Genomic DNA, 18,922 nt, shown 5'->3' on the forward strand with positions numbered 1-18,922 from the left:
GGACTGTCCTACAGAAAGCACCTAAGAGGTGAAAAAGGCACTGCATGCTCTTCAGGTTCCAAACCCCAGCTAGTTTAATACAATATGGTGGCAATATTGCCTCTGAGCAATCCAGTAAGTGATGGATTGAATTTTAGTGATGGAAGGAAGGCTTCCAGTGTAGCAGCCTGGTCACTGTAAGCTCTCTCTGGAGTCAGCAGAGGGAGATGCCCACCTCCAGAAGGAGCATGGAAAACATTGGTGTCATTGTTTCAGTGCTTGGAAGGATTAGGTTAACATCTGCAAGACTCTGAAATGCCAGATATTGGGAATGGTGATTCTGGATCATAGTCCTAAATACAAGTGACCCCTTTCTAACTAACAAAGGTGATACTAGCAGCAATTTTTCTCTTTCACAGCTCATATGCAGAGGCTGTAATACTACTGCTGCAGCTGCGATAAATAAAAAAGTCACTTTCAATTAAGAGATTCCCTAATGAGCAAGCATACTCTTCCCCACAGCTAAATTGCCCTAAGCAACATCTCTTCAGCCCACACACGTACTGATGTTGGATATGAGCTCCATTCTCAGACTGTGGCTGGTGCACAGCTGCACTGTGGATGGCCCTTTGAGCATCTCCTCTGAATGCTGTGCCTCAGTCAGCACCAGACCAAAGAGGTTTTTGCGTGCAACTGTTAAAGGTCTGCAGGAATTGTCAGATGGTCTTTGAGATGTTCAGTGTCACGTGGGGCAGGTTGCCAGGTTGAGTTGCATTCCTGTGAAACGTAGTTCTTATTTCTCTTGCTGGGCTCTTTTTTTTTTTTTTTTGACAGCCAGGGAAAATATTGGCAAACTGAATTATTAGAATTTCATGTCTTAGACCAGGCTGAGCAATGTTTAAACATCTGAAACACTGCCATTTCAGCATGTATAGATGCATTATCAGAAAGTGAATATTTGATGTGTTTTTTCCTTTTTTTAAATGATAAAAAAATCTTTTTTTTTTAAACCTTCTGCAGATTTCTTTAAAGGTAAAACCGTTTTCAATCACTGGCTGCCAGGTATATGCTACAGTAACATCACATTTCAATTGGTATCAGAAGCAACCTTCAACAAAAGCACGCTAGTGGAATACAGCGGGGTTAGGCATGAGCCCAAGCAACACAGAACAGGTAAAGAAAATGATTGTGTACCATTTGTTCCATGTCTGTATGTTTGTTTTCCTTTCTGCCATGGGAGGAGATTGACTGCACATGGAGGAGGGGCTGTGTGGAAACAGTTATGGGATCTGCTCCTGGTCAGGAACATGGGAGGAGGATGCTGCAGCTGGTACTGTGCAGGCAGGGACTGAAGTTATGTGCAATATAGCACAAGGGGAAATCTGTATGAGGGTTTCTATTACAAAGTTGGTTTATTAGAACATAAATTTTGTCTCACATGAGACATCCTTGGCCTTATGTTAGGAATTAATTTTTAAACCACAGGAATGCCACACTGAGAATGATATTGATCTATCTGTTTTGGTCTGTCTCCTCTCACAGTGAATCACAGCTAAACAGTTGGAGAAGGCCTTCCTCATTGTTCAGTCTTCTCTCATAGAGAAGACCAGTGTCGCAATGTCCCCACTTGGCAGCCAGATTATGCCCTGAAGCATGAACTTTTCATTTCCAAGACAGCAATGTTGCAAAAGCTGAAAATTACATTTGTTCAGGGTCCAGAACTAATTTAATTTTGTCCTGGGATGATGCCCAAAACTTTCCTGTTAATCTGTTGTACCACAGACATTTTCCAGGGTCCAAAATGAAACAAACCAGTGCCAAAATCAGAAGGCAACCAATAGAATTACATTTTTGTTTACCACTGCCTTCCCATCCCTCATTCTGGACATGAAATGTATGAGGTTGAAGTGTCTGATTTTGTATTAGTGGCTGTGGCTGGGACAGGGGGAGGTGAACAAATCAGTAGGTCATAAGGGGCCAGCTTAAAAAATGTCAGACAGAATGTTTGTAGAAGATATCTGCAGGTAAAGGCATACAGGCAAGCAATTATGGCACCTTTTGTTCCCCAGCTGGCATAAGCAGAAATAACTTCTTTGCATGCCATTTGCCTTCTGGAGATCCAGATCTAGAGATCAAGCTTTCACAACTATTAAAATTTAAACTGATCTTTAGTGCTTGTGAAAAGGTGTCTACTAAGAGCATATGAAAAGCTCTGTGGCGGCAAGAACGTCATGCTTTTCAAGTATAAACCATGTCATGCTTTAGTTTTGTATGTGTTTTTGAGCTCATTCCTACAGAGGCATTTTTTCTGTTATCATGCAATTGTGGAAAACACAGTAACCGAGACCCACCTTTTCAAATCCACAGTTAAGTAGCTTGCTGCTGTATTAGCACTGAAGTCTGATTTATGTTGACTACATGTGTATTCTGCATCATGGTATTCTTGAGTCCTGATTTTTCTATGAATTTTCAGTAAGCTTGACCCTGCTAGAATCACTTCTGCAATGTAATTTTGTAATAGAAGGGAGAATCTTAGGAAGGACAGGTTATTTCAAACTATCCCTGATATATCGTTTTTCTGCAAAGAATATTTCCCTAGGGAATAAACACCTGGCAGAGGTACACAGAACACACCTATTAAAAGATTAACCTTTGCTTCTCTTTTAGTTCCTTACCCACCTCGAAACATTTCTGTTCAGATTGTGCCGATCAACAGAAACAATTGGGAAGAGCACAGCGGGAATTTTGCAGAAGAATCATTCATGGGACAACAAGAAATCATGGGCAAAGAGAAACTGAGCCGTTTTTCTGGTGGCCCACCTGAAATTCCAGCTGTGAACACAACTGCAGCCTGGCCTGATTACCGCTCTAACAGTACTGAGTACGAAACCACATCGCAGCCATATTTGTGGTCTAATGAAGCTGAATCATCGGAGGGTGAAGAGGAGTTTGTCAATGCAGTTCCCAGGGATTATGGGGCCAGTGAAGTAAACACATCTGGAAAACTCACAGCAGAGCCCGCTCCTTTCCTTCCTGTACAAATGGTGCTGACTTGGTTACCACCAAAGCCACCGACCGCCTTTGATGGTTTCCATATCAGTATTGAAAGGGAAGGTAAAACCAAGCCTTATACATTTCTCATACTCTGTTTTTATAATTCTGTTGGTGGGTTTTTCTCCTTCACAAATTATTAATTACCTAGGATGGTGCCTCACAAGACTTTATTAGATCTCTTGTGTATCTTGATAAGTTTCTTGCATTGAATAGCATGTATTTCTGGCTGGGTTTCAAACTAAAGTAAGGGAGGTGTGATAAATCACAGTTTGTAATTTCTTTTGTTAAATAAGATTTATACTGCTGTGCATACTTCTGCACTGTTTACACCATAGTTATTATAAATCCACTCTGGCATCAGAGAAAGGAGAAACAAGCTGGTGGAAATTGGAGGTGAAGAAGGTACATTATTTCATGGAGCTTTGTCAGCCCTTTGAGAAAGATTCTCAAGGGGACCATGAAAAAAAGTCATTCTGTATTCAGGTTAACAGTTGTCTCAGGAGAGCAACGGACCACATTCTTAAGGCCAAAAAGAGGCTGTGATGGAAAATGGAGAAAAACTTTTAAGTGGTGGAACTACGATAGAATAGCCATATTCTTTAGAGGTATCCTATTTTAAAGTCCTTTTTCTCAAAATGAATCTGACTTTCTGATAAACAGTTTTCATAATTATTCCCCCATTTAAGATAAATAACATTTATCTATTTATTTATTTATTTTGCAGAATAAGAAGGCAATAGAACTGAAAGCTCCTTTTCTTCTATGCTGTCCTCTTTTTCACTTGTGCAGTCATGACAACCCTATTTTATCATCCCTCTACTGAATGAAATTTTGTCCTGGGTTTATTGTTCCTGTACACCTATACTGCAACCTTGGACATTAATTACTCTTGTTCTGATGGCAAGAAATAAAACTACTCACATAAATCCAGTTCTTTTGGATACTTTCAAATCCCACAGCAGAAACTGTATTAGCATTTCTGATATAAATCATTTTCTCAGTAGCTGGAGCCTTTCAAATTTCAATTAATCCACAATACCTTTCCCCCCTGATTTAGAGAACTCCACAGAACTTCTGACAGTCAGTGAGGACACTCACAAATTTGTTGCTGAACTGAAAGAACCAGGAAAATATAAGTTGTCCGTAACAACATTTAGCTCCTCTGGCTCTTGTGAAGTTCGGGGAAGTCAATCAGCAAAAACACTCAGCTTTTACATCAGTAAGTACCTCAGTAAATCTTTTTCTCCCAGACCAGTATAACTTTAATGTACAGTGAGTTTGACCAGTAACACACTGTGGCAGCTGTGGTATCTGCTGCAGGATCAGAGAAGTCCATCCCTTACAAAACAGGTTCTCCTTTTGTATCTTCCAAAGAGAGGATTTGGTTCAGAGAATTAAATCAGTGGTTATAAAGAATCTTGAAGAAATTTAACTTCCTTTCTCCTGGAGGCTGTATGCATAACGTTAAGGACAAAGGGCATCTCAGGCTGAGACTGTGGGATTTGCACAATTAAACACTGAGCTCTGGAATTAGATGTTCTCTAAGAGCACACAGGGCAAGTAAAGGTAAATGCAATAGTTCACACTGCTAAATTCAGAGGAGGAAAATGTAATTTATTATTTCCCTGTAGAATCTCAGGGTTTCTTAAATACAGATTTAGTAAAAGTCAGAATAATAATACAGTGCTTAGTAATCCAAGATTGATATTGAGAATTAGATCAGCAAGTGAGACAGGTGTAGGTAAATTCAGACAATGGTCATTCTGAAGGCTTTGATGATCTGTACAGCAACAAGGGAATGAGATGTCTGAATAAGTATACCAGTCCACACACATATAGAGTATCTTTTTGTACAAGAGGTATTATGGCCTATGGAATGCCCAAACACTGAGAATAGGGGAACACTTGCAGCACTACACAGTTTTACCTGTGAGGGATTAGTGTCTCCCCCACACATTGAATTCTGCAACAGAGCGTGATGGCTAGGCTGGCAGAATTATTCATATTAAAAGGAAACGTAGTGGTATATAAACTAATAAATATGTTTGGTAGGTCATGACATTTACAAATACTATTTAAGCTTAAATTAATCATAATGGTTAACAGCATGTAACTGAATCCAGTATTGCTGCAATATTTTTAACAGCTTAATAGGTGAAAGAAAAAGTACTTGGAAAACAAAGAGATGAAACAGGTCTCGAGAGAAAGGGTCTCTGTTGTTTTCATTTAACTGTGTTCTGATTTCCATTAGGAATAGTTCACAGGCATCTTCATTATGTGAAAACATCAAAGTATATAAAACTATACAAATAGATCAAAGTATATATAAATTATGTAGTACTGCTATCAGCACCAAATATTATTCCATCCTAAAAAGTGACTGATTTATGTACATAAATACGCAGTACTGTGTCCTACATACGGTCTACTAAGTGAGAATCACAGAATCACAGAATTGTGGGGGTTGGAAGGGACCTCTAGAGATCATCGAGACCAACCCCCCTGCCAAAGCAGGTTCCCTACACCAGGTCGCACAGGTAGGCGTCCAGGCGAGACTTGAATATCTCCAGAGAAGGAGACTCCACAACCTCCCTGGGCAGCCTGTTCCAGTGCTCCGTCACCCTCACCGTGAAGAAGTTCTTACACACATTCGTGCGAAACTTCCTATGCTGCAGCTGATGTCCGTTTCCCCTCGTCCTGTCTCCACGTACCACTGAAAAGAGACTGGCCTCACCACTATGGCCGCCACACCTCAGATATTTATAAACCTGGATCAGGTCCCCTCTCAGTCTTCTTTTCTCAAGGCTAAACAGACCCAGTTCACTTAGCCTTTCTTTATAGGGGAGATACTCCAGGCCCTTCACCATCTTTGTGGTCCTCCGCTGGACTCTTTCCAAGAGATCCCTGTCTTTTTTGAAATGGGGAGCCCAGAACTGGACACAGTACTCCAGATGAGGCCTTACCAGGGCAGAGTAGAGGGGAAGGAGTAGAGGGGGAGGACAGAGACCTCTCAGAAAATGAGAAAGTGTTAATCAAAATGTATATTTGGATAGGTTGCTAGATTAAGGAAGAATGGACTTGGATATCATTAGGTATAAATCTGTAACAAGAATGTAATCACTATATTTTTGTTACATGTAATAAATGAGGGTGTTTAGGTGTTTTTATTGCTATTTTAATGAAATATTTCTGTTTGGTTTGTAGGCTTCTAGACATGAAGATTATTGGCAATTGACCTAATTATTCTAATTTGAGAACCTTAGTATCATAGATAGATTTCATGTACATTTCTGACAGTATGCCAAATCTGAGATGCACATGAGTACTCTTAAGGTAAAATTTGTTTTCCATTCCTCTTTACAAGCCTTCTGTGGAGGCTTCAGCTTTGGACCCTGACACAAGGTTGAGATAGCTCAATTTCTTTAGTGCTACTATTGAAACAATTTCTGAGTAGAAATAGCTACACGTATATCCACTGAATCCAGAGACTAACTTAATGATCAAATTTCTCTTTTTTCTAGAGTAGATGCGAGTCGACTTTCGTGAATAAATTTTTCTCACAGCTTCACCCTTATCTTATTCTTGTAACCTTTTGGTTGGTGACTCATCCTGTTGAATTATTGGTTTATATTACCCAACATTTTTCTTGTACTCAAATGCCAGTCTTGCTTGTCAAATCTTATAGGCTGATCTTACACAAAATCCTTGCTCTGGATTTGTTTGCTGAAAATCTGAAATTTTGACCAAGTCTAGCTAAAGTTATTTTCCAAATTTAAAAGCATATATATATTTAAAGAAATGCTTCAAAAAGTCTGATGGAGAATTCTTCACTATGGTAGACTCTGTGAACTCAGTTTAAAGACCTCAGGTACATAGTACACTTGAGTAATATGGTGTATAGTGAAAGGAAAAATTGCGTGCAATATTTAGAATGGATCTGTACATTACTGGACATCACTAATATTTAAATATTACCAAATATTTATCATGGATCTGTACATTTTTGAATATCACTACTCGTAAAATACTCTTGTAGAGCATACTGGATACTACTGGGTGGTTTCTGGTGAGTAACAGAAAATACATTCAGTACAAATTTTCAAAACAGAAATATTTATCTTTTCAACTCCTGCTTTGCTATTGGTGAAAATAGTGTTGACTGAAGGCTGTTTCCCATCTTTGCTTTTGGAAATGGAGATGGTCAGTTCAGCCTCTTTCCCTAGTAGAAAGCAGTATTGTGAAGAAGGATGTTTTAACATGAGTGCCTTAAAAGTGCAGAGTGCTTTGCTCACACATGCTTTCTTGGCATGTCCCAGGCCCCACAGGTGAATGGATAGAAGAGCTCACAGAAAAGCCCCAGCATGTGACGGTGACAGTGCTCAGCTCCACTACTGCCCTGACATCCTGGACAGCCTCACATGAGAGCGGCAGCAATGGCACAATCGTGTCTGTGGTCTCCCTGACTTGTCAGAAGCAAAAGGAAAGTCAAAGGCTTGAAAAACATTACTGCACAGAGGTAAGGGTCCTCCTCAAGACCTGAAAAAAAAAAATTCCTAGTCATCCCACTGTTTGTTATCACAGTACCAAGGGCCCCATCCAGGTAATGGCTGCAGAGCACAGTGCTCCATTCTGCAGAGTGGAGGGGAGAGAAAAGCATACAGAAATGACAGCATTAAATTCTATCAGCATTAAAACTGAATTTCCAATGCAGTGGCTGTGGCCAATTCTCTGTTCAAACTTTTGAGTGAGAAATGTTTGCAGTAGTGAGCAAAATGATACCACATCATATTAACACTTAGGCATATGCTGCAATCCATTTTTATTAAGAAAAGTGCTACATGGATGATTATCATTCAACTTGCATGTATTAATTAATTGACTCTTAGATTAATTAATTGATTCTTAGATTTCCTCCATATGAGTACAGAACTTGACCTTACATTTTCTGGAAGTCATCTGAATTCAGCCTTTCTTTTCATCCACAAAATGTTTTTTAAAAGTGGGAAGTAAATTATCATCACCACCACCTGTGATTTGGATGGACAGCACTTCTTTAGGGCTGTCATATGGGACATGTTTATTGTGATCACGCTTCCTGAACCCCCAAATAAGGCAATTTTTTGCTACCTGAAACCCATGGTGAGTTTATCTCCATGTCAGATCCTATATCTCTGATGGATGAGTGGAATGTGGTTTTGGTTAGAAAGGGTTTAGTCCATACTTCTGTTTCCTTGCCACAATGCTGACAAATCTCTTTTCTAAGCAGTGCCACAATTTCTACCTGGCTTCCTTAATTTGTGTGATTGAGGAGCCTAAAAAAGGCTGCAGTGCTCCCATGTGCTGCACCCTCAGCACACCCATGAGAATGGAAAAACAGAGCCATAACTCAGTAAATCTTCACCTCCTTCAACATTGTGATTAGCCTGGCAAGTTAGTTAACACAAGGAGTTCTACATCATTTAAAAGTGTCTTTTTAAATAGGTCTTTGTCAAAATGTTTTGAGTTTTATTCCAAGAAGGGCCATGTAATTCCACACTGGGAATCGTCCTTTAAAGACAATTTGAGAATTGTTTCTCAGAACCAGTTTGTAATCTCCTTGAGTTGCATTTCTTCCATTTATTAAAAATGCATTCATCTAATCAGGAAGCAAAACAACATGGTAGGTGATAATAAACTTTAGAGAGCAAGTATATACATATAGGATTAAAGTAAATACTCTGGGATTAATCTACAAACTCAAAATAGAAATACCTAAAACTAATCTGTGAATAAACAAGACATTTGTAAAAGTTAATGTATTTGCTACAAGTAGGCAAAGCGTCTAAATACAGTTGTTTATTTTTGTCCCTATAGAGTTTCACACTGCCTCTAATCAAATTTTATCGGATTACTATACATGGAATTATTAATGGCTGTTTGTTTGAATTCTCCTTGACAAGCTGAAAAGGGCAAAATTCAGTGCAGAGTTTTATTCATTTCTACTATTATGCATGAATTGATTAGTTCTCAAAAGCAGCTGTTAAAGACAAATTTCATTCCTCACTAAATCTGTGCCTACACTGATGTATTTATGTGCATCACAATAAACCAAAGGAGGCCGTGATGAGATTCTGGAAAGGTTGCAGAGAAAATACTGTAGAAGGGGGGGCTAACGTTCTTTCCTCAAAGCTGCCCATATCTTTCCTGATAACTCAGAATATGAGGCTTTTCACATATTGTACCAGATCAAGAATCAGCCGGTCAGGCATTATGCCTCCAGCTCTGACCAATTCTTGGTGCCACAGCAGATGGCTTAATTTTGGTATCTCAAACAGAAAAGTCACAAGACCTCTTCATCAAATTTTGTAGTGCTGAGCAAGACAGGTGAAAGAGTAGTTCCTCTTTGATTTTAGCATTCAGACATTTAACATTTGCACTCTCAGCAGATAGATTTCCCATAAGGCTGCTTTCAGGTCATATAGCTGCAGTTGAATCAGATGGCCGATGAAAAGCCTGAGGCTTTCATTGAAAACATACTGCTAATATACGCTAGCCTTGATAATATCAGCTGAGTATGAATACTTCACTAAGCTTTGGTGTGAGGAGAGAGCAGCTCAAGAGGGTCTGCACCTGACCTTACGTGGCAAGGTAAGTGCAATTCTTTGGGTCAGATCATTTGTGAATCCAAGCCTGAACGCTTTCAGAGTTTTGCCATTTGGTGCATAATTGAATGACAATTCAGCTGCTGATGCTAGTTCAGAAGCATGTGTTCTGTTAACTATTCTATTAAGCAGTTCAAGTAATCTCAATATTCCTTTAACCGACCAAGTAAATACTTCATATCTGATGTGCACTCTTTCATTAGGTAAATTCAAGCAGCAACCTCATTGAAAATCTTGTTCCCGGTGCCCAGTACCAGGTTGTGGTTTACTTAAGGAAAGGACCGTTGGTTGGACCACCCTCTGATCCTGTTACATTTTCCATTGGTAAGTCCTGCAACTACTGTTTGAAATGCTTCTTCTTTTCTTTTACCTTAATATGAGTAGTATATTCATTAAATTCTAGAGCCCACAAAGAAATACAGCAAAATCATCATGTTTGGTTGTTTCAAATGTAATGAACACTTACTGAGAGTATTTGTTTTCCTTGTGTTGTCTAGCCCATTAGTGAGGGAAAAGCATGAATTCCCCATCAGTGGGTGATGGATATTTTGTATTTAAATACTGGGTTATTACAAAACTCAACTAGAAAACAATTGTGGATTCACACTCGTGGAGCCTTTGGCCACATGTATGTTCATCTCTAACAGCGTTCTTGGTCTATGTCCTTTTGGGAGGGAATCACTTCACTTAGGTGTGGCCAGTCTGAGCTGCAGGTAGTCTGCAATTAATGGAGAGATGTGGGCACCTCCTAGAGGTGAATCATTCTTACTGTCTCATGAAAGGTATGGGACTGCTGTTAAGGTATTTGTAGCAAATTTGTCTTGTAAACTACCCAGTGTGTTCCAGTCTGAAGGCCATGGCGCTAAGTCAGGAGCTGGATTATCTCCTCTTGTACTAAGGCTGATGCCAACCTTGATTTTCTTGAGTTAAACCATGGATCCTGATGTCCTCTGCTTTGAAATCTGAAGATTAAAAAGGTTCTTTAAGAATGAGATTGACATTTTCAAGAATGTGGTTTCACAACCTACCCGCAGAGCTTTTCCCCCCATGCCTATAATTCAAGGTTCCATCAAGCTCCTAACTAAAGAGTGACTTAGGATTTAATATCTTTCAGTTTCCATGTCATTTATTTTGTTAAGGTTACTACTGTAACAAAATATAATGAAAAAGGGCAAAGAGAAAGATATTCAATCTATAGAATTACATTTGCAGAGGAATATTTAACCTGAGTCACCCAACCTTTTCCTTTTGACTAATAGTCTGCCTTGTGGGTGAGCAGGTGGCTGAAAGTTAGAGATCTTCAGTATTTGTCACTCTACATCCTCTCTGTGATATAGGGAAGAAAGCAAAACAAACAAAAAACCAAGCAAGCCAGACAAAAGTTATCCTGTTAAGAAGTAATGATCTGTAGATGAAAGCAGATATGTGGAGTAGTAAATAAGGTGAGAGTTTTTTCATTCTAGGCAACCTCCTCATGTATTTGTGTAAGCGGAGTCTGTATAAGAATTTGAAAAGAGAGCATGATATAGTACAGTAAATAAAAAAATCTAAGTTAGAAAATATGTTATATATATATGTATACACACATACACACATGTCTTATGAAAATCTATATAATTGAGTGATATTTATGAAAGAATTTCTGTGTTTTTTTTCTCGCTGTAGTTACTTCAGAAATCTGTGAAGTTCTATTTTTATTTGAGAAAGTGAAATCATATATTCCCATATTAAATGAGTTTCCTCATTTTCTCCACATTTTTATATCAACCCAACAATGAAAAGTTCTTACTTATTATGAAGAGAACTTTTTATGTGTAAAACAACAGTTGTAGGATTTTTCATTTGATTACAAGATATTGAATTTGATATTATAATAATAGAAGTGCAAAACAAACTGTTCAGTGAAGTGATCAGTGATGGCTAAAGATGAATGAAACAAAAATATATTAAAATATGCCTTAAAAAGTATTTATTTATCATAAGCCTCATTGTCACTGGGTGAGTATTAACACTTTATGGAATGGACAGAAAAGAAGAAGGAAATGGAGACTGAAGGAAATGCAGTCAAGTGCAAATATGGGCTGAAGTAATCTGAGTGTTCTTTATTCTGCAAGAATTGGGGCTCTGCAACCCTTGAAAATGTTAGCAAAGTACTTATTTAAGTAACCTCACTGAAGTCATTAAGAGTGATTTCTTTCCAGAAAGTAAAGGTTGCTGAACTTGACCCTGATGTGACATTTTTCGAATCACTTTACTTCTCTTTCCTGTTTTCATTATCTCTGAGGCAAGAATAGCAATTCATGGCAGCACCTTTAGGTTCCCCAGGGAAAGAAGGATAGGCATAAAAAACTGTTCTTTCTGGCAACCTTGATCTTCCAAAGTATTATGGCTTTTGATGCTTTTGTTTTTGAGCTTACAATTTGAAACATCTCCTAAACAGTCTGGTTTTCAAAGTAAATGGAAGCCTTCAGTCATTTCTGACAAAGGAGAGATAAGAACAAATGCTGAAAGGAATGGTATTCCATTGCTTGTGATAAGGAAGCTATTAGGAATTAAAATCAGGAACAAATCAGAAATAGATAAAACATGGTTAATGGAAAGTATTGTTCTCGATTTTATTTATTAATTTGTTCATCTATTTAATGTAATTAACTAAAAAAAAAAAAAACAAAAACAACAAGCTACTAATCACAATTTCTGTTTTATAGTGCCCACTGGAATAAAGGATCTGACACTGTACCCTTTGGGACCTACTGCTGTGGTTTTGAGTTGGAACAGACCTTTTCTTGGGGTGTTCAGGAAATATGTTGTAGAAATGTTTTACTTCAATCCATCAACAATGACATCTGAGTGGACAACCTACTATGAAATAGCAGCAACCATCTCCCTATCTGCCTCTGTGGTAATGTGGCTATTACTGTCTATTGCTTTCTCGTGCATGTGTGGCCCTGGCACCTTGAGGCATTTCCTTGTTTAGCTTCTCCCCTGTGAATATGTATGTATATATGCCTTTAAACCTGGAACGTTTTTTCCTGAACAATGCTAAAATTTTAGTAGAATGACAAGACAGGAGATGAGCTTCTATTTGTTGACAAATGGGCATATTCAGCAAGTCCAAAGGCAGCTTCAGTTTGTGTGTCAATTTGTCAGTCAAGGCTTTAACCAATTCCAGTGTCTCCTCAGGGGGAGTAGTCCAAAGCCTTATCTGCATAATTAATATTGATAATAGGGATTTGGGGCTTGCAGGCTAGTCTTGCATTGAGCCATCTGGATCACTTAGCTGCAGAGATGCTCTTGTGAAAATAGCTTTCATATTTCTGAAGTTGCAAAGACGTGCAGCAGGATTTCACCTAGGCAAAAATTATTTTCTAGAAGAACATGCACGCAAATCTTTGCAAGATAGAATATTTAACAGAAATCCCATGAAATTTTCCTCTTGCTTTCCACATCTTCCTAGAGAAGCTGAACAGGTTACATTCAGACTTTGCCATTGCACAAGACAGTGAGCAGTTTTAGCTGAAATTAGTTGCTCAGAAAGTTATGAGTATGCAAAAATGTCAGCAACAACTTTTGCTGCTTATGAGAGCTGCAGTGATTTACTGTAATTCATTTGCATAATACTATTTGTGTAGTCGTTTCAGCTACAGCGGCTGAACAGTAATTGGGTATGTGACAGTAAATCTAGCACATAAATCTCCAAGGAAATTAAAAGCAAAAATAACTTACCAAAGAAGTAATTAATACCTTGTAGTCATGACTCAGCACAATTAGATTAATATCTGAGTGATCCAAGTCATCTTAGAAATAATAGTGTCTTTCAGAGTTTGTGTGGTTTGTTAGAAAATGAGATGATATTACCCACTGCTGTTACAAATTCTGTTCATGAAAGCTAGGAAGTTGGCTTCCTTTCCAACTTCTTTATCTGAATTTCAGTTGGAAGTACAACAGTGCCATACAGCTCCCAAAGTGAATGTTTCTTAAAGAATAATTTTTGAAGAGATAATGTAAATTTGAAAAATAATGTCTTTTTGCTCTGTTATGACATTTAGCATACAAGTATGTATTGATGAACTTTTAGTTGGGTTCGCTAGCCATATTCAAGAATCCCACTGTGTCCCGCACATTTCTCTACGGTCAGTATATTATCTGACATCTCTGGTGGTCTCTGAAACAAGCGTTAAGCCCATTGAGGAAGCAGGGGAGTAAAAAATCTGCCATCTGACAGTGAGATAAAAAATTGTTTCCTGAAGCACATCTCACTAGTCAGAACTTTTGGAACTGAATAGCCCTTTCACTCTAATTGCTTCCTTCATTTTGGAATCTTCGAATCATCAAAGCTGGAAAAGACCTCCAAGATCATCCAGTTCAACTATACCTATCACCAATACTTTATTTTGCTTTTATACATCACCATTTAGTTCATCTTGCAGAAATACTGCTGACTGAAAGCAGTAAATAAATCAGGCATACCATCAGAGGAAATAAATGTCTCACTTTTCATTCCCAGGTGTAAAAACCTTGTTGTGAGGGAAATCAGGCCATGGTTACTCCCTCCAAAACAGTCAGTAACTTAGAACAAAGTTTTCTGGCTGGTGAAAGTCTTAACAGGACGTAACTGCGGAAAGGAAGTGAATAAGGCCCACTTGCGATGATCCTTAATAAATGCCTGACAGAACCCATTAAACCATGTCCCTCAGTACAACATCTGAGTGTTTATGCTCTGAAGTTTGTTTTAAGTCACACAAACAGTGTTACTCTTCGCAGTATTGCAACAGAAGTATGTAAGGAGAAGTCCAAGCAGCTTCAAAGTTTTGATGCCAAATGGATAAAACCATTTCTAAAACCATGAAGAGAATAGGCCCAAAATGCTGTATTTGAATTGCCTTGTGTTGTCTGAAAAAAAAAAAGAAAAAAAAAAAAAAAAAGGCCACTGAAAACATCAGAGATCTGTGAAATAAGGAATTTCAAAGTTGTTGAAATTTTTCATTATTATCAATATGCTTCTATTTTGAATGACAAAATATCATTAGGATTTTCATTTAAGTATAAATTTAAGCATAAAGATTAAAGTATGGATTTTTTTTTTGGTGTTGGAAACATTTTAACTTGAATATGGCAAACGATATTGCAATATAAAATATATTGTACTTTATATTTCATTTATATCTCATTTGTATTTATATCTATAATTTATGTCTCATTTATAACTCATTTATATTTCATTTATATTTCATCTATAATAAATGATAATACAATATGAAACATACTTCAAAAATTGGGGAAAAAAATGAATACTTTGAAGTGACGATATCTGAGTCAAAAAGATTGTTTCTAATATATCTTAAAAACCCAATTAATCAAGAAAAAAGAGCCCACGTTGAGAGGGTAAATGAGAGGTCCCCATGGTGGTTGACATGGGACCGTGTTCTCTGGCTTAAGCAGCAGAGCTGCCACAACCAGCTTTGGTCTTCCCACACACTTTTTTGAATGAATTCAAATGCCAAATTACAGAATTTACCTCTGGAGCAAGAAGTGAGAGCTCAGTCAAACAGTTCCATGTCTGGGCACTGGATTTACAAATATTGCTCCATTTTTTTTAAGTCACACTACATTCTGGTAAATTTTCTGCTGAGCTGCTGTTTGTCTTTTTTCTCCCTGCAGAGGATAGCTAACCTGCTGCCTGCATGGTACTACAATTTCCGGGTCACCATGGTGACCTGGGGAGACCCAGAGCTGAGCTGCTGTGACAGCTCCACCATCAGCTTCATAACAGGTAAGCAGCACTCACATGGAAATGATGCCAGAAGCAGGAGGATGGGAAAAAATGCTGTGTTTCACCTGCGGATACTTAAAATCAGAGTATTTAATAGTTAAGAGTGAGGGGTTGTCCTTGGTTTTGTTTTTGCTTTCTCAGAGAAAGCTCTTAGTCTTGCTTTAGGAGGTATAACTTTCCTGTGCAAAGCACAGTGTTGGATTACTCTGTCCCACCCTCCATCAGCTGATGGGTCCAGTGAGGCCAGTGACTGCGCTTGTCTTTTATGACACTGAGTGTTTTGCACTTTGAAAGGTTAATGGATAAATAGATAGTGTGAGTTCTGATATTATGAAATATTTTTCCATGTATTTGCACTGTCCCCATATCAGAGAATCACAGAATCATTAAGGTTGGAAAAGACCTCTAAGATCATCTAGTTCAACTGCCAACTCATCCCCACCATGCCCACTAACCGTGTTTCTCAGTACCACATCCACACTGTTTTTGAGTGCCCAAGGACAGTGACTCCATCACCTCCCTGGGCAGCCTATTCCAATGTATCACCATTCTTTCTAAGAATTTTTTTTTAATATTCAACCCGAACTTCCCCTGATGCAACTTGAGGCCATTCACTCTCATCCTATCACTACTACCCAGGAGAAGAAGCTAGCCCCCACCTCACTACAATCTCCTTTCAGGGAACTGTAGTGAGAGTTGTAGAATTCCTTCCTTTCCCCGTCAGTTATCCACAGATTAGACTTTGACACCTTAGCCAACACAGAGTAGAGTTCTGCACACATCATGCAGATCTAGGCAAGGACTATGTCTTGTAGCACATTTTTCTTGTGCTCCAGTTCTGCCTTCTCTGCTGAGTGTATTTTGTGTGTGTGTGCAATGAGAAGAGTGCCGCTGAGATCAAGGTGTTGCACCTCCACTGGGTGCATTTTCACTGGGCAGCTGTGCCTTGGCCAGTCCCTCCCAGTTGAGGTTCTCAGCTGTAGGAACTTGTTACGACCCCATTGCTTTCCTTCCTCCAGCTGGAACCAGCTTTGAATCTAGCACACTCCCTTGTCTCTTGTCAGTTTGGAGTGTTCAATATATAAAATGGATTAGCCAGAAAGGGAACAGCATTTGAGACCTCCTTTGAGCTCCCTGACATGTGCTTCCAGCACCCAGACTGCTTGAGTCAAAGTCCCCTATTGAATCATTTTGCTTTTATTCATCACCATGCAGCTCACCTTGCAGAAATACTGCTGATTGAAAGCAGTAAATAACTCAGACGCACCATGAGAGGAAATAAATGTGTCTCACTTTTCTTTCCCAGCTGTAAAAACCACATTATGAGGGAAATCAGGCTATGGTTATTCCTTCCAAAGCAGATAGTAACCTAGAAAAAGATTTTCTGGTTTGTGAAAGCCTTAACAGGATGCAAAGAAAGGGAAGTGAATAAGGCCTATTTGTGATGATGGTTAAAAATGCTCGACAGAACCACGTGAGCAAAATTATCACTGCATTGAGTCTTAGCTCCATTGAAGTCAGATGAAACCTGTCATCCTCAGATATCTGATCCCAAGCTATGCTGGGACAAGTCCTGTCACTTGTCTGGAGCATCACAAACTCACAGCATCCAGCAAAGCCGCAAGACAAATCTTCAGGACACTCATTGCCCTTCGGAATCAGTCATCTTTTTCACTGTAAGGAAGAAATTTTCCAGCTGATTGGTTGCTGTGGGAGGGAATAAATGTCTCTTCCAACTGATGTGGGTACCAGGTTCAGCATTTTTGAGTGGAAATACTCCAGTAGGCCCCACATACTTTGTGTCGTTTCCCAAAACATGCAGCAGAACATAGGAAGTTATTCTAAAATATAAGCCTCCACCAGGATTATTTTGGATTTCTGTATGGGGCAAGTAAGGACTTTTACTGCCACAACATGGAAAAATGGATCAACTCGTTACCCAGCAGACATACACAAATCAGAAAAGAATGAAGACCTCAGGTAATGTTATCCATTTGTGATGGGCAAAACCCCTTTGCAGAAAAACCAACTCATATTCAGAAAGGGAGCAGGCCACCAATCCCCGTGGAAAGTTGTACTCATGATTAATTCTTCCTATTATCAAAGGTTTATCCTTTGCTCCTGATCTGCATTTATCTAGTTGTAATATCCAGTTTATGATTCTTGTTACATTTTTCACTTATTGATTGAAGAGCCTCAGAGCTTTTTTTTTTCTCCTCCTCTTTACACAGAATTTACCTTCACATTTCTCTCTTGATAAATTCTGTCCACTGAACGCTTTAGGTATTCTCAGTAAAGCATTTTCTCATGCAACCTCTTTTCCCAACTCTGCCTCTCTAATTTTTACTGTCTCTACCAATGAAAATCTGTGCCTAAAATTGCAGTACCAGCTGCTGAATGCTCCTGCAGAGGCAAAATCAGCTCCCTATTCAATGCACTTCTGTTTGTGCATCTCAATGATTGCATTTGCTATAGCATCGTGCTGGAAGTCTGTGTTGATTTGCTTCTATTCTGTGCCTTCTAAACTCCTCCTAGGGTAGCTATTTTTCCTTTTTCCTAAAGATTATTGCACCTGGTAGTCCAAAATAAGTTTTGTTTGAATGGGCCCAGCACAGGAGCCAATAATTTACATCACAGTCCTATCCTGAGCATTTCCCTCTTTACCAATCACTGTACCAGTTGCATGGCTCATCAACTGTGCTTTTATTTTCAGGGTATTGATGAAGACATTAAATACCAATGAGTCAGATCTTAAGCACTGTAAGGGAAGAATCTTGATTTAAAAAATAAAAATAAATCAGATTTGACCAAATTACAAGTGCTTATCAATAGAGAGTCACAACCAAATTAAATACCTTCCTGTTCTCTGATTGCATTATTAGTTGAATCCTCTTCAGTTTTGTCCTGGGAATGCTGTCAGGCTAACTCACCAGGAAAAGGTATGCCAATTTTTCACATCTGCAGGTTGGAAATGTTTGTCCCCAGTAGGTGCTGCTTTGTGCTATCTCAAGCTGTTAGGGGACTGCAAGGTTCTTTATCACCCTCAGCCTGTTTCCTTCCAGAGACAGAGCAGATGTTTAAAAGAGCTTTTGGTCCCTTTCTGAGTCATTCTGAAAAACTCCACCTTCCTCGCGTAGCCTGAGAAGGTTGCCAAGAATTAGAAAAGATAAAAATAAAAAATAAAACCCATCAAAACTAAACTTAAATACCAGGTTTTGTGGGCTTCTTGACTGTACACCATCTGTCAGACCATTTCCTTAGAGCAGAATCCCACGTGGAGCTCACTGGACCGTAGTACCTGAAATGAAAACAGTGCTAGAAGATACTGGGTGATGTGCAGCTCTCTCCCTCAGTAGCTGGTCAGATGGGCCCAGACTGCCCTTAAGTAAATGCTTGCCAGAAGCAGCATTTGCTCTCAGGCTCCTGCAGGAACAGCTGCATGCTGTTGTGATAACACAGGGAGAGATCGTGGCAC

The 18,922-nt window shown here is 38.9% G+C and overlaps 1 protein-coding gene across 1 annotated transcript in view; it reads left to right on the top strand.

Moving 5' to 3' along the window:
• Positions 1-18,922, top strand: part of PTPRO (protein tyrosine phosphatase receptor type O) — a 154,707-nt gene that overhangs the window by 96,119 nt on the left and 39,666 nt on the right. Inside the window, exons 4-10 of the mRNA XM_085216780.1 lie at positions 1,000-1,152; positions 2,647-3,093; positions 4,091-4,252; positions 7,350-7,549; positions 9,878-9,998; positions 12,383-12,576; positions 15,336-15,447. Coding sequence (XP_085072906.1) covers positions 1,000-1,152; positions 2,647-3,093; positions 4,091-4,252; positions 7,350-7,549; positions 9,878-9,998; positions 12,383-12,576; positions 15,336-15,447 — 1,389 coding nt within the window. The remainder of the gene's footprint in view (positions 1-999; positions 1,153-2,646; positions 3,094-4,090; positions 4,253-7,349; positions 7,550-9,877; positions 9,999-12,382; positions 12,577-15,335; positions 15,448-18,922) is intronic.

The sequence above is a fragment of the Meleagris gallopavo genome, chromosome 1, assembly GCF_905368555.1.
Source record: "Meleagris gallopavo chromosome 1, MGAL_WU_HG_1.1, whole genome shotgun sequence".
Lineage (NCBI taxonomy): Eukaryota > Metazoa > Chordata > Aves > Galliformes > Phasianidae > Meleagris > Meleagris gallopavo.